Genomic DNA, 14,348 nt, shown 5'->3' with positions numbered 1-14,348 from the left:
GTTCACCATTCAGGTGAGAACAGTTGCTATAACTTTAAGTATAAATATAGTCTAACTGTGCAAAACATTATAACATCTAATGTAGATACATAATGTAGAAAAGCACAAATAGATAGTATATTATTAATAATGTATCGTGTGTGTAAGGCAGAATAAGCAGAGAGCGCTTTCACTTCGCCTATATTCCGAAGACTTTGATTGGTCTAATGAAAGCCCAACCCAGGCGACTCATTGGTGGAAGTTATCGCCACACTCGAACCACTAACACTAAAATTACTTGAGTAAATAATATCACAGCACTCTTCACTCTCGCACCACCACTCACTCAAGCGCGTCTTTGTTACCTTCAACTGCGTTAACTACAGCAAAAGGACTACATTTATACAGATATTCAAGATTATTTCAACGTAGAGACAGAATAGTTTCAAGAAAATAGTTTTTGGATCTCGACTTACTTTTTAGTTTCATTAAGGATAACCGGTGGCAGGACATGTGATACGGATGAACAAAAAACATTGAATATAAAGAAACTTCACATGAAACCATCGGACTTCTGCGTCTTGTACTTCGCGTTGAGAACTGTGAATTGCTGAGTAGCCTCCATACTCTGTTGTAGCTAGCCTACTTTGTTGAGTAGGCAACATCTTCAGTGTGTGCGGCGAGGTCTGGCGAGACCCAAAAAGCCCAATTCAATCGAAGGAACTCATTCAGTCACCGAAGGTGAAACAAGATATTTGGAAAATTCTGCTATAAAGTTGAAGCCCTAACAAGGAGCACTCGACTCGTCAGCTTCCGTGAATATTGCAAACGATTGGATTGCATAGTTTTCCTTTTCACTGGACGTTATTAATAATTGTACATTTTTGCGTTTGTCGATCAGTCGATAGATTGTTATTAATGTTTCTCATTGTATAGATATTTATTTTGTAATATGAGGCCAAAATCTTATTGCGGGCGGGCATCGTATTAAATGCTGAATAGTGCAGATAGAGTGTATGCCTTATAGGCAACCAGAACAGAGCACTGTGGAAAAGAGGTCAGATCTAAGTTTGCGGTTTCGTGGTTTTGCTGTAGTCCGTGAGAAGCAGAAATCAACTCGATGTTTCTCATGCAGCTACATCCTGAGCAGATGATATAACACGCAAACATTCAACTTTATCGTGTCTGCAAGATAAAAAGTCTCTTCACTCACTGGACAGTTCAGGATTTATTGTGATAGATTAACCGGGGGAGCTGCGTGCGCTCAGCTCCATCATCGCGTAAACCGCTGGAATTGACCGAGACCAAAGGAGCAAGTGTCAGAGAGCGGGAAAATACATATATTCTCCAAAAAAAGAGCCCTGAACACTCGTCAAAACCCCTCGAGAAGTGGCCTTGACCAACGCTGTTGTGATGCATATTCCCGTAGACCCTAACACCACCAGACGGTTCACACCGCCCTCCACGTCGTTCCCCTGCAGCAAGATTGGAGACGGCAGCGGGACCATGGGCACCCCTGGACCACTGAGGACACGACCCGAGGCCAGGAATGTGGTGGACGTCCTGTCAGACCACGCTGGCGAGCTGGTCCGTACAGACAGCCCAAACTTCCTCTGCTCCGTGCTGCCCTCACACTGGAGGTGCAACAAGACACTCCCTGTGGCTTTCAAGGTAAGGTAAATTATGCATAATTACAAATGGGCACTTATGAAGTAATGACCGACCTAATGATGTATTACTGTAGGCTACTGCAGAAAAAGCGTAAAATACAATTTTTTAAGCTTTCTTGAGTATGCTTCATTTCGCTAACAAGGCAGCTACTTACATTAGTAGGTCTATTACAATTACTTTTACGCAGAGCCCTATTCTGTAATATAGGCCTAAATAATTGAATTAAATAAAGTTGTCAAAATTATAGTGGCCTGCCAAAGTGATACCTTGGCATAATTATCTTGTTTCTTTTTTGCATTGTACTTACTTGAATATGAGATTTAGAAAAGTGTTTGGATTTGCAAGAACTGCGATGACATACAATTAATCAACAATTAGCCAACAATATAGGCCCTAATACAAATAATGATAATTTAATAACAATAATTCTAATGATAACATATATTATTATACCTGGTAAGCTAGTTATTTTTAAATTGCTATTTTGAAAGGTTTTGCAATGCAGAAAAACATATTTAGGCCTATATTACGAAGCGATGAAATGATGCTACATTGAACGTTATCAATTCTATTTATACACCAGGATGTGAATAGAATTTGTGGCCTAAAAGTGTAATATTTAGAAAAATAGACAAGCCTATATCTATTTGATTTGTATCATATCCACGTGTAAAAAAATGCTTGATTAGATCGCATAGGCCTACTTATTTAATGAGGAGTATTTGCAAAAATTATTTGGGAAAGTGATTTGGATATAGGCCTATCAAATGTCAAAGTAATTTACATAGCTTTAAAATATTAGTGTTTGAATTGCAAGCTTGTTTCAAGAAAGCATCGTACCATGTAGTTGTAACCTAATAGCACAATAGGCCTATATATTTTGACCAAAATATTTGCTAACAATATCTAAAAGGCAAATTTTTTTATGGATTGGAAATCAGGTCTAATATTTATGTGTTTTATGGTGCGTTTTTTGATTCCACCGGATGCGGTTTGTTGCAGTCTGTATTTGGTTTAGCATGGTGACCCCGGTTGACCGCGTTGAGTTCTCACAGGTTGTTGCACTCGGTGATGTGCCCGACGGGACTCTGGTCACGGTGATGGCGGGGAACGACGAGAACTTCTCTGCAGAGCTGAGGAACGCGTCTGCGGTGATGAAGAACCAGGTCGCCCGCTTCAACGACCTGCGGTTCGTGGGCAGAAGCGGACGAGGTGAGCAGAGGGAGTCACGCACCTATATCCTTAAACCATGAATAGTATTTGGCCTACTAAATTAAATCAATAACTAACATCGCATACAAAACACCTGTCGGCATGCGTCATAATTGCACTGACTTGCAAAACTTAGCCTGAGTAGATCTACTTTTGGTAATCTATTTTAAACAAAGAAAGTGATAAAATATTTTAACAGATAAAATAAAAGTGTTAGGGAATGTGAGAATCAGATGAATTCATCTCCCGGACCAATTATAGCTGCAAGACCGCACCATCATTGCGCAGGTATAATTATGGGGATTATCAATGTTTATTGGAACAAAAGAAAATCCAGAACACAATATGATTATTACATATTTTAAGATGTGGTTTGATCATTCTTTATCGACAAAGAGCAAAGCCCAATTTCAAATTATAGCCTAATGCTCAGCCAAGCATTGCTACAAGTTCTTTTTATAGGACTAGTCCTAATTGACCATCACGCACGCCCCCCTCAAAAGATGCTCGGGATAGTAGCAGCAGCATATATTCTACGAACATTGCACCATTGTCCAAATAACACATCGCTTGGACCAGAATATTCAGTTCAAGGCTTGGCATTTCTAAAAGCTTGCCTGTTTACACTTCTAAAAACTAGTTCTCACATAGCTGACATTCCACCAGAACCAGAACCTTTTCGTATCCCTCTCCTTCCTCCTGGCCCTAGTGCTCACATATTTCCCTTAAATGTTACACTTTAAATAGTTGCAGACTGATGAATGGAAAACGCTCTAGTCTCTGAATTAAACGTACCTTTCATTTCTGTAGTCAATTACCCCACCCCAGGATTCCTTTCCCCCCACAGTCTCTTTAACAAGAGATGCCTTTTTATGAAAGCGCTGCTTCATAGCCTGGGACGAAAAACGGACCATTGCACGATCTCCCTCTCTCCCCTTTCATGCAGATGGGAGAGCTCGAGGAAGCTCGTGCAAGAATCTGCCTTGTTGAACAATAAACTGTCGCTGTAAGCCTTTTGGACAGTCTGGAATAGATTCTCTCAATAATTCAAATCATGCCCACATTTCAGCCCATCAAAGTGGTGGTCCCTTTAATTTACAAACTTAAAAGGGAGCCATATCAGGAGGCAATTTTAATTCAGCAAGCTGACTGTGGTGGTTATGAACAAAGTGTGTATGTTCCACAAAAATCTGTTTATTTCCACAATTAATTAACCAAGCCAGTAAACCCTCACACATGCTCTGGTTTGATGTTCCTCCTGGAACTCTGTGTTACTGATGCCCTTCACTAACCAAGGCCTTCTCTATTCTGTCTACCCTAGGAAAGAGCTTCACTCTGACCATCACAGTCTTCTCTGGTCCCCCTCAGGTGGCCACCTACCACCGTGCCATTAAAGTGACAGTGGATGGGCCCAGGGAACCCAGACGTGAGTACTTACAGGGTACATGAGAATATTTGTCTTGTCTTATCAGAAGTCAAATGTACTGCTCTCATGAGCTGTGTGTAGAGGGATTCACAGAGAGACAGAGAAAGAGAGCGAGAGAGAGAGAGGCTATTCTTGGCGTAGGGGGTGAGAGAAGGGGGTGCCACCATTGCAGACTAGAAGAGATACATAAGTCATATGCAGATGATACAAGAAAATGTAGCCGTGTGTGTCCATGAGTATGTGTGTGTACTGTCAGTGTATGTGGGCGGATCAACAACAGTTGACCAGCAATTGTAATCAATGGGAGACAATGCAGTGTGTTCGGTGGTGCAGCGGTGTGTGTGTGGTATTAGGGGGTGGCGAGGGGCACTGTCAGAGGAAACTGTAAAGCGTATTAAGGCATAACCCGAGACCGCTAAGAGGAGCTGTGTCTCCAAGCCGCAAATACAAAACACTTGTGGCCTCACCCTGCTGCCTTTGGTCAGAGGGTCGTACCTGGTTGACCACATAAGTGGCTCGTTGACTTAACACTCTAAAGAGATGGTGAGCTGCCTGCTGTGAGCTGTGCCAGTGAGGTCCAATAGGCTAAAGCTGTTAGCTCCATCATTTGGGCAGTGATGCATATCAATGTGGTTTAATGTATGATCATGTGAAAGACTGTGGAGGATTGTGTTACAAGGATGAGTCAACCGCTACAGACTGCTGGTGTGTGTCTGCCCATGTCTGGCAAGGAGCAGTCAGACCAGAGCATTGGGATTAATAGGGATTAATGATCACTCCTGTTGAGATATCATGTCCACTATGGTTATACTGTGCAGGTTTATAGTGGCTGCTGTGGATGGGTTGACTGCTATGCTCTGTTCTCATGTCTGTTAAGGGTTTTATTTGGGATAGGGTGGATTTAGCCCAGTCAAAACAGACCAACTGGCCAATGCAGGTAGGCAGGGGGTTCAGGGTGCCACATGGAGGGGGTATGGGGTTCCTAGCGAAGGACGAGGGGGCAAAGGGCGAGGAGGCGAAGGACGAGGTGGAGAAGTGCGAGGAGGCGAAGTGCGAGGGGGCGAAGGGCGAGGAGGCGAAGGGTGGTGCATCGCCCCCCTGCCAGGCTGGAGGCTATTTGAGGAGTTGTTGGAAATGGAGGAGAACTGTGTGGAAAATGGGAGGAATAGATCATAATATCCACTGTGTGTGTGTGTGCTTGTGCGTATGTGTGAAATGTGATAGAGTTGCTGGCTATGTCTATGTGTGTAGTAAAGGACAGGTTGTATGTGTCTGCATGCACTGCTGAAGAAAAAGAGGCACTCAAGCTGTGTGTCTGTGTGTGTTCCTGAATGCATGCACAAGTCAGTGTGTTGGCTTCCTGTAGTTGGAAATAACCCTGCCCATACCGTAAAGCTGTCTCCTCTCTGTCTCTGTCTACATGTCATGTCTGCACTGAAGGCGTCAGTGTGGCCTCGCTTATTTAATATACACTCCGGTGGCCAGGCCCCATCCTGCTATAAGGTGACATTGTTTAATTTAGGGAAGGGGAATTTTGCTTTAAAAGAGTGGACTCTTAAATCGAGAACAGCACCACCACATTTGTATTTGATAATGAGAATCCTTATATTTTTTCCTCCTAAAGATTTTAGTATATAAAAAAAAAACGTTTAAAAAAACAACACAGATTGCTAGCCGACGATATCCTCAGCTAAAGTATGCACTACATGAGTTTAAGTGTACCATATGACTATCCCTCTATCCCTTTGTGAGATGAGCGCCCCCACCTTGGTTGGCCTGCAAACGTTCACCTGTCAGCTGGCTGGCTGGCAGAGCGGAGTGGGCTGGGCTGCTCAGGGCTTTACTGTAGCGCCTGCATTTGCATGGCTGCCAGGAGAGAAGCTGGCAAAGGAGGAGGGAAGTGCTTTTTTAATGTTTAACCTGACGGACAGGACTGAAGCTCCCCTGCGGCAATGATCTGCCAAACACACAGCCCTCATCTCACTCACTGATCAAAAACACATTCACACGTATGCACTTCGTCCCAAACACTGCCCTTGTTGTACAATAGGCCTTCAAGCAAAATCGTACAACGTGAACCAGTCTCTTTGATCAGAGCTCACCACCCTGTGCTTTCTGAGAAGCAGCTTTGTGTACGTCATTGCTCTGCATCAGAGAGAGAGAGAAGACTGCATCAGAGAGAGAGTGAAGACTGCATCAGCGAGAGAGTGAAGACTGCATCAGAGAGAGAAGACAGCATCAAAGAGAGAGAAGACTGCATCAAAGAGAGAGAAGACTGCATCAAAGAGAGAGAAGACTGCATCAAAGAGAGAATGAAGACTGCATCAAAGAGAGAATGAAGACTGCATCAAAGAGAGAGTGAAGACTACATCAGAGATAGAGAGAGAAGACTACATCAGAGAGTGAAGACTGCATCAGAGATAGAGAGAAGACTACATCAGAGAGAGAAGACTGCATCAGAGATAGAGAGAAGTCTACATCAGAGAGAGAAGACTGCATCAGAGATAGAGAGAAGACTACATCAGAGAGAGAAGACTGCATCAGAGAGAGAGAGAGAGAAGACTGCATCAGAGAGAGAGAGAGAGAGAGAAGACTGCATCAGAGAGAGAGAGAGAAGACTGCATCAAAGAGAGAGAGAAGACTGCATCAGAGAGAGAGAAGACTGCATCAGAGAGAGCGAGAGACTTGTGATAGAAAGAGAGCAAAATGAGATGACTGAAGTGTTGAGACCCTCCCTGTCACTGTCCCCCCACCCAACTCTCCCTCCCCCATCTCTCCCCTTTCCTCCCTGGGGAGTTCAGCTGAATTCATCCCCTAACTGTATTTAGCGTCCATTGTCTCTGTCTCTGTGATGACATCACCCGTCACATATCCTCAGAGGGGGAGGGGCTGTTAGTATTTATCTCACCCAGAGTGAATCCGTTCCTGAGAAAGATGAACTCACCAGATACAAGGGACACAGGGCTGGGCTGAGAACATACACGCCTGTGAAAAAACAGAGAAAAATGCCTGTTTGTTTGTAGCTCAACCCTAGGTGAGTGACAACATAGGCAGCCATGGTGGTCTACACTGTGTGTACTGTTGATAAACATGCACACAGACAGAGACATGCTGTGTATGCACATGCATCCATTCAGTCATCAGTGTTGGGGAAGCTACTCTGAAAATATAGTAGTTGACCAAACTACAAATGACTTCACACTGGAAGAACTTCAGCTACACTAAAGCTACCTTTAAGAAAAATATAGTTTAATGAACTAGTTACTGAGAAAAAGTAGTTCACTACATACAAACTGCTGTGTGATAAATTATCCTATCTAAATCTGAAATGTCATAGCAACAAACTGCAAGAACAGATCTCTCTGGAGTCAGATGTTAATGAACAGAATATGTCATTTGGCCTATTAAACACAAAGACTATGTTTCATGTGAGAATTATAGAGGGCTGATGCTGAAAAAGAAAGGAAATTCTTAACTACTTCACCCATCTTTTCTTTTTGCAAAAAAAGTAATGTGTAGTTCAAGTTGTTAGCTACACCGCTATATGGCAAAACAGTTCTTTAACTACTGACAACTACCAAGATTAAAATTCAGTTCAACTATCACAAAGCTACTGCAAAATGTAGTGAAACTACTCCCCCACACTGTCAGTCATAGCAGGCCCTACTACTGCATATCCTGTCTTTGTGATACTATCACACTCTTTCCCACACACAGTATTGTAGTACTTCTATACTCTTAAAAAAGCGGTTCCAAAAGGGTTCTTCGGCTGTCCCCATAAGAGAACCCTTTTAAGAACCCTTCTTGGTTGAGGTAGAACCCTTTTGAGTTCCATGTAAAACCCTTTCTACGGAGGGTTCTACATGGAATCCAAAAGGGTTCTACCTGGAACGAAAAAAGGTTCTACCTAGAACCAAAAAGTGTTCTCCTATGGGCACAGCCGAATAACTCTTTTGGAACCCTTTTTTCTAAGAGTGTACAGAATCCACTTGAGCATTGTTGTGTTTTGTTGCCTATATTTATTGTGTTGGGGTTCAGAAGGTTGAGGGAGGGGGTGGGGAGAGGGGGTTTGATTTGGATGTGGCACGCAGACTGTACAAAGTATGCAAATAGACAAACAATGACATTGGCTGTGTTATTTTTCTTCATGGCACAGTCTCTCCTCATAGTAAACAAAGAGAGGTGTGTGTTAATGTGTGTATGTGCACACAGCTGTTTGTGTGTGTGTGTGTGTGTGTGTGTGTGTGTGTGTGTGTGTGTGTGTGTGTGTGTGTGTGTGTGTGTGTGTGTGCGCACCTGCCAGGTGTGTCCATCTCTTAAGTCAGCAGCTCGGCCACGCCTATGCTCCACAAATCACATGAAAGGCTCGCCCTCGATGCCAATTGCTCTCTCGAAGGCCACTTTGATGTTGAAATGGAGACGGGTGTTTTTGGAAAAGCCTACAGCGTATCAGTGCCAAAAGAGAAAAAAGTGTCACGTCCGCCTGACGTGGGGTGCTTTCCTGCCTAACCACCTAGCCAGCCCAGCCATCCATCCTCACTTCAACTCCCAGATGCACAACCTGCAGACATGGAGACATAGCAGCAGAGCTGATGTCAAAGAGGAAGACTTCAGAGAAAAACACCTAATTAAAGATGTGATGTGGAATTGGACATGGGCCGTTAAAATATATAAAGGACGCATATTTATGAGGCAAATCGTGAGATCTTATGGTTTCCCAAAAATGGCACTATGTTGTTTGGATGACCTGAGGCGACGGCGAGGGTTCTCTCTGGGCTCAGTCTCTCCGTCACACTTGGCTTCTGCAATAAGAAACTGAGCAAATATTGTCTGACTGATAAATCCCCTGGAATGCGGTCTGTAAGTTGAATACGTTTGATTGGTTTCAGAGGAAACTTGTGTTCTGGGATAAACATTCACATTAGTCTGACTAGGTACAGGAGTGTAGCAAGAGGGAGCTGTACTACCATGTATACAGTGACTCTGCTATATTACTTCAGTCTGCTAGGGTCCTCAGCCATCCAGGTAGAGGCATGAGGTGAGGCCTGTAGAGCCATGGCATGATTAGGACCTTCATTAGTGGAGAGGTAGGGCTGAGAGGGCAGATGTGATTATTACTCTTTGACCCTGGTTGCTGTGACCCATAGCCTCATCAGCACCCTGTACAACGCCCTAAAGGGAAACACTAGGCCTCAGCTCCCCCCAAACCCCTCACCTACCCCAAACCTCTCAACCTACCCCAAACCCCTCAGCTACCCCCAAACCCCTCAGCTACCCAAACCCCTCAGATATTCCCAAAACCCCTCAACTACCCCAAACCCCTCAACTACCCCAAACCCCTCAGCTACACAAACTCCTAACTACCCCAAACCCCTAAACCCCTAACTACCACAAACCCCTGAGCTATCCCCAAAACCCCTAACTACGCCAAACCCCTAACTACCCTAAACCCCTCAGCTACACAAACTCCTAACTACCCCAAACCCCTCAGCTATCCCCAAAACCCTTCAACTACCCCAAACCCCTAACTACCCAACCCCCTCAGCTACCCCAAACCCCTCAACAACCCCAAACCCCTAACTACCCCAAATCCCTCAGCTACACAAACACCTAACTACCCCAAACCCCTCAGCTATCCCCAAAACCCCTCAACTACCCCAAACCCCTAACTACCCCAAATCCCTAACTACCCCAAACCCCTAACTACCCCAAACCCCTCAGCTACACAAACTCTTAACTACCCCAAACCCCTAAACCCCTAACTACCCCAAACCCCTCAGCTACCCCAAACCCCTCAACTACCCCAACCCCCTAATTACCTCAAACCCCTAACTACCTCAAACCCCTCAACTACCCCAAACCCCTCAACTACCCCAAACCCCTCAGCTATCCCAAACCCCTAACTACCCAAAATCCCTCAGCTACACAAACCCCTAACTACCCCAAACCCCTAAACCCCTAACTACCCCAAACCCCTCAGCTATCCCCAAAACCCCTCAACTACCCCAAACCCCTAACTACCCCAAAACCCTCAACTACCCCCAAACCCCTCAACTACCCCAAACCCCTCAGCTTTCCCCAAACCCCTAACTACCCCAAACCCCTCAACTACCCCAAACCCCTCAACTACCCCAAACCCCTCAGCTACCCCCAAAACCCTCAACTACTTCCAAACCCCTCAACTACCCAAACCCCTCAGTTATCCCCAAAACTCCTAACTACCCCAAACCCCTCAACTACCCCAAATCCCTCAGCTACACAAACTCCTAACTACCCCAAACCCCTAAACCCCTAACTACCCCAAACCCCTCAGCTATCCCCAAAATCCCTCAACTACCCCAAACCCCTAACTACCCCAAACCCCTCAGCTATCCCCAAAATCCCTCAACTACCCCAAACCCCTAACTACCCCAAACCCCTAACTACCCCAAACCCCTAACTACCCCCAAACCCTCAGCTACACAAACTCCTAACTACCCCAAACCCCTAAACCCCTAACTACCCCAAACACCTCAGCTATCCAAACCCCTCAGCTACCCAAACCCCTCAGCTACCCAAACCCCTCAACTACCCCAAACCCCTCAGCTACACAAACTCCTAACTACCCCAAACCCCTCAACTACCCCCAAAACCCTAACTACCCCAAACCCCTCAGCTATCCCCAAACCCCTCAACTACCTCCAAACCCCTCAGCTACCACAAACCCCTCAACTACCCCAAACCCCTCAGCTACCCCCAAACCCCTAACTACCCCAAACCCCTCAACTACCCCAAACCCCTCAACTACCCCAAACCCCTAACTACCCCAAACCCCTAAACCCCTAACTACCCCAAACCCCTCAGCTATCCCCAAAACCCTAACTACCCCAAACCCCTCAGCTTTCCCCAAACCCCTAACTACCCCAAACCCCTCAACTACCACAAACCCCTCAACTACCCCAACCCCCTAACTACCCCAAACCCTCAGCTACACAAATTCCTAACTACCCCAAACCCCTCAGCTACCTCCAAACCCCTCAGCTACCCCAAACCCCTCAACTACCCCAAACCCCTCAACTACCCCAAACCCCTCAACTACCCCCAAACCCCTCAACTACCCCAAACCCCTCAGCTTTCCCCAAACCCCTCAACTACCCCAAACCCCTCAACTACCCCAAACCCCTCAACTACCCCAAACCCCTCAGCTACCCCCAAAACCCTCAACTACTTCCAAACCCCTCAACTACTTCCAAACCCCTCAACTACCCAAACCCCTCAGTTATCCCCAAAACTCCTAACTACCCCAAACCCCTCAACTACCCCAAATCCCTCAGCTACACAAACTCCTAACTACCCCAAACCCCTAAACCCCTAACTACCCCAAACCCCTCAGCTATCCCCAAAATCCCTCAACTACCCCAAACCCCTAACTACCCCAAACCCCTAACTACCCCAAACCCCTAACTACCCCCAAACCCTCAGCTACACAAACTCCTAACTACCCCAAACCCCTAAACCCCTAACTACCCCAAACACCTCAGCTATCCAAACCCCTCAGCTACCCAAACCCCTCAGCTACCCAAACCCCTCAACTACCCCAAACCCCTCAGCTACACAAACTCCTAACTACCCCAAACCCCTCAACTACCCCCAAAACCCTAACTACCCCAAACCCCTCAGCTTTCCCCAAACCCCTAACTACCCCAAACCCCTAAACCCCGAACTACCCCAAACCCCTCAGCTATCCCCAAAACCCTAACTACCCCAAACTCCTCAGCTTTCCCCAAACCCCTAACTACCCCAAACCCCTCAACTACCACAAACCCCTCAACTACCCCAAACCCCTCAACTACCCCAAACCCCTCAACTACCCCAAACCCCTCAACTACCCCAAACTCCTCAACTACCACAAACCCCTCAACTACCACAACCCCCTCAACTACCACAACCCCCTCAACTACCCCAAACCCCTCAACTACCCCAAACCCCTAACTACCCCAAACCCCTCAGCTACACAAACTCCTAACTACCCCAAAACCCTAAACCCCTAACTACCCCAAACCCCTCAGCTATCCCCAAAATCCCTCAACTACCCCAAACCCCTAACTACCCCAAACCCCTAACTACCCCAAAACCCTCAGCTACACAAACTCCTAACTACCCCAAACCCCTAAACCCCTAACTACCCCAAACCCCTCAGCTACCCAAACCCCTCAACTACCCCAAACCCCTAACTACCCCAAACCCCTCAGCTACACAAACTCCTAACTACCCCAAACCCCTAACTACCCAAAACCCCTCAACTACCCCAAACCCCTAACTACCCCAAACCCCTCAGCTACACAAACTCCTAACTACCCCAAACCCCTAAACCCCTAACTACCCCAAACCCCTCAGCTACCCAAACCCCTCAACTACCCCAAACAACTCAGCTACACAAACCCCTCAGCTACCTCCAAACCCCTCAACTACCCCAAACCCCTCAACTACCCCAAACCCCTCAACTACCCACAAAACCCTAACTACCCCAAACCCCTCAGCTTTCCCCTAACTACCCCAAACCCCTCAGCTTTCCCCTAACTACCCCAAACCCCTCAACTACCCCAAACCCCTCAACTACCCCAAACCCCTCAACTACCCCAAACCCCTCAACTACCCCAAACCCCTCAGCTACCCCCAAAACCCTAACTACCCCAAACCCCTCAACTACTTCCAAACCCCTCAGCTACCCAAACCCCTCAGCTATCCCCAAACCCCTCAACTATCCCAAACCCCTCAACTACCACAAACCCCTCAACTACCCAAACCCCTCAGCTATCCCCAAACCCACCAATTACCCCAAAACTCCTAACTACCCCAAACCCCTCAACTACCCCAACACCCTCAACTACCCCAAACCCCTCAACTACCCCAAACCCCTCAACTATCCCCAAACCCCTCAGCTTCCCACAAACCCCTCAGCTTCCCACAAACACCTCAACTTCCCCAAACCCCTCAACTACCCCAAACCCCTCAACTACCCCAAACCCCTCAACTACCCCAAACCCCTCAACTACCCCAAACCCCTCAGCTACCCCAAACCCCTCAGCTACCCCCAAAACCCTAACTACCCCAAACCCCTCAACTACTTCCAAACCCCTCAGCTACCCAAACCCCTCAGCTATCCCCAAACCCCTCAGCTATCCCCAAACCCCTCAACTACCCCAAACCCCTCAACTACCCCAAACCACTCAACTATCCCAAACCCCTCAACTACCACAAACCCCTCAACTACCCAAACCCCTCAGCTATCCCCAAACCCACCAATTACCCCAAAACTCCTAACTACCCCAAACCCCTCAACTACCCCAAACCCCTCAACTACCCCAAACCCCTCAACTACCCCAAACCCCTCAACTACCCCAAACCCCTCAACTATCCCCAAACCCCTCAGCTTCCCACAAACCCCTCAACTTCCCACAAACACCTCAACTACCCCAAACCCCTCAACTACCCCAAACCCCTCAGCTATCCCCAAACCCCTCAACTACCTCCAAACCCCTCAGCTACCACAAACCCCTCAACTACCCCAAACCCCTCAACTACCTCCAAACCCCTCAGCTACCACAAACCCCTCAACTACCCCAAACCCCTCAACTACCCCAAACCCCTCAACTACCACAAACCCCTCAGCTACCCACAAACCCCTTAGCTACCACAAACCCCTCAACTACTCCAAACCTCTCAGCTACCCAAAAACCCCTCAACTACTCCAAACCTCTCAGCTACCCACAAACCCCTCAACTACCCCAAACCCTTCAGCTACCCCCAAACCTCTCAGCTACCCCAAACCCCTCTATACACACAAACACACACCGAGAGAGAAAAACAGACAGACAGAAATAGGCACACACACTACACTCTTAGAAAAAGCGTTTCAAAAGAGTTATTCGGCTGTCCCATAGGATAACTATTTTTGGTTCCAGGTAGAACCCTTTTTGGTTCCAGGGAGAACCCCTTTGGGCTCCATGTGAACACTCTGTAGAAAGTGGAACCAAACTTGGGACCAAAAAGGGTTCTTCAAAGTGATCTCCTTTGGGGA

General features: G+C 46.7%; 1 protein-coding gene across 2 annotated transcripts in view; it reads left to right on the top strand.

The window, feature by feature from the left end:
- Positions 1-307: 307 nt before the first annotated feature.
- Positions 308-14,348, top strand: part of LOC129811566 (runt-related transcription factor 3-like) — a 51,745-nt gene continuing 37,704 nt past the window's right edge. For both annotated transcript variants that reach the window (XM_055862975.1, XM_055862974.1), the window contains exons 1-3: positions 308-1,650; positions 2,706-2,862; positions 4,184-4,288. In XM_055862975.1, coding sequence (XP_055718950.1) covers positions 1,393-1,650; positions 2,706-2,862; positions 4,184-4,288 — 520 coding nt within the window. In that variant the 5' untranslated portion in view covers positions 308-1,392. The remainder of the gene's footprint in view (positions 1,651-2,705; positions 2,863-4,183; positions 4,289-14,348) is intronic.

The sequence above is a fragment of the Salvelinus fontinalis genome, chromosome 15 (assembly GCF_029448725.1).
Source record: "Salvelinus fontinalis isolate EN_2023a chromosome 15, ASM2944872v1, whole genome shotgun sequence".
NCBI classification, from domain to species: Eukaryota; Metazoa; Chordata; class Actinopteri; order Salmoniformes; family Salmonidae; genus Salvelinus; species Salvelinus fontinalis.
The sequence above is the reverse complement of the archived record's forward strand: the minus strand, read 5'-3'. Positions and strand labels throughout refer to the sequence as shown.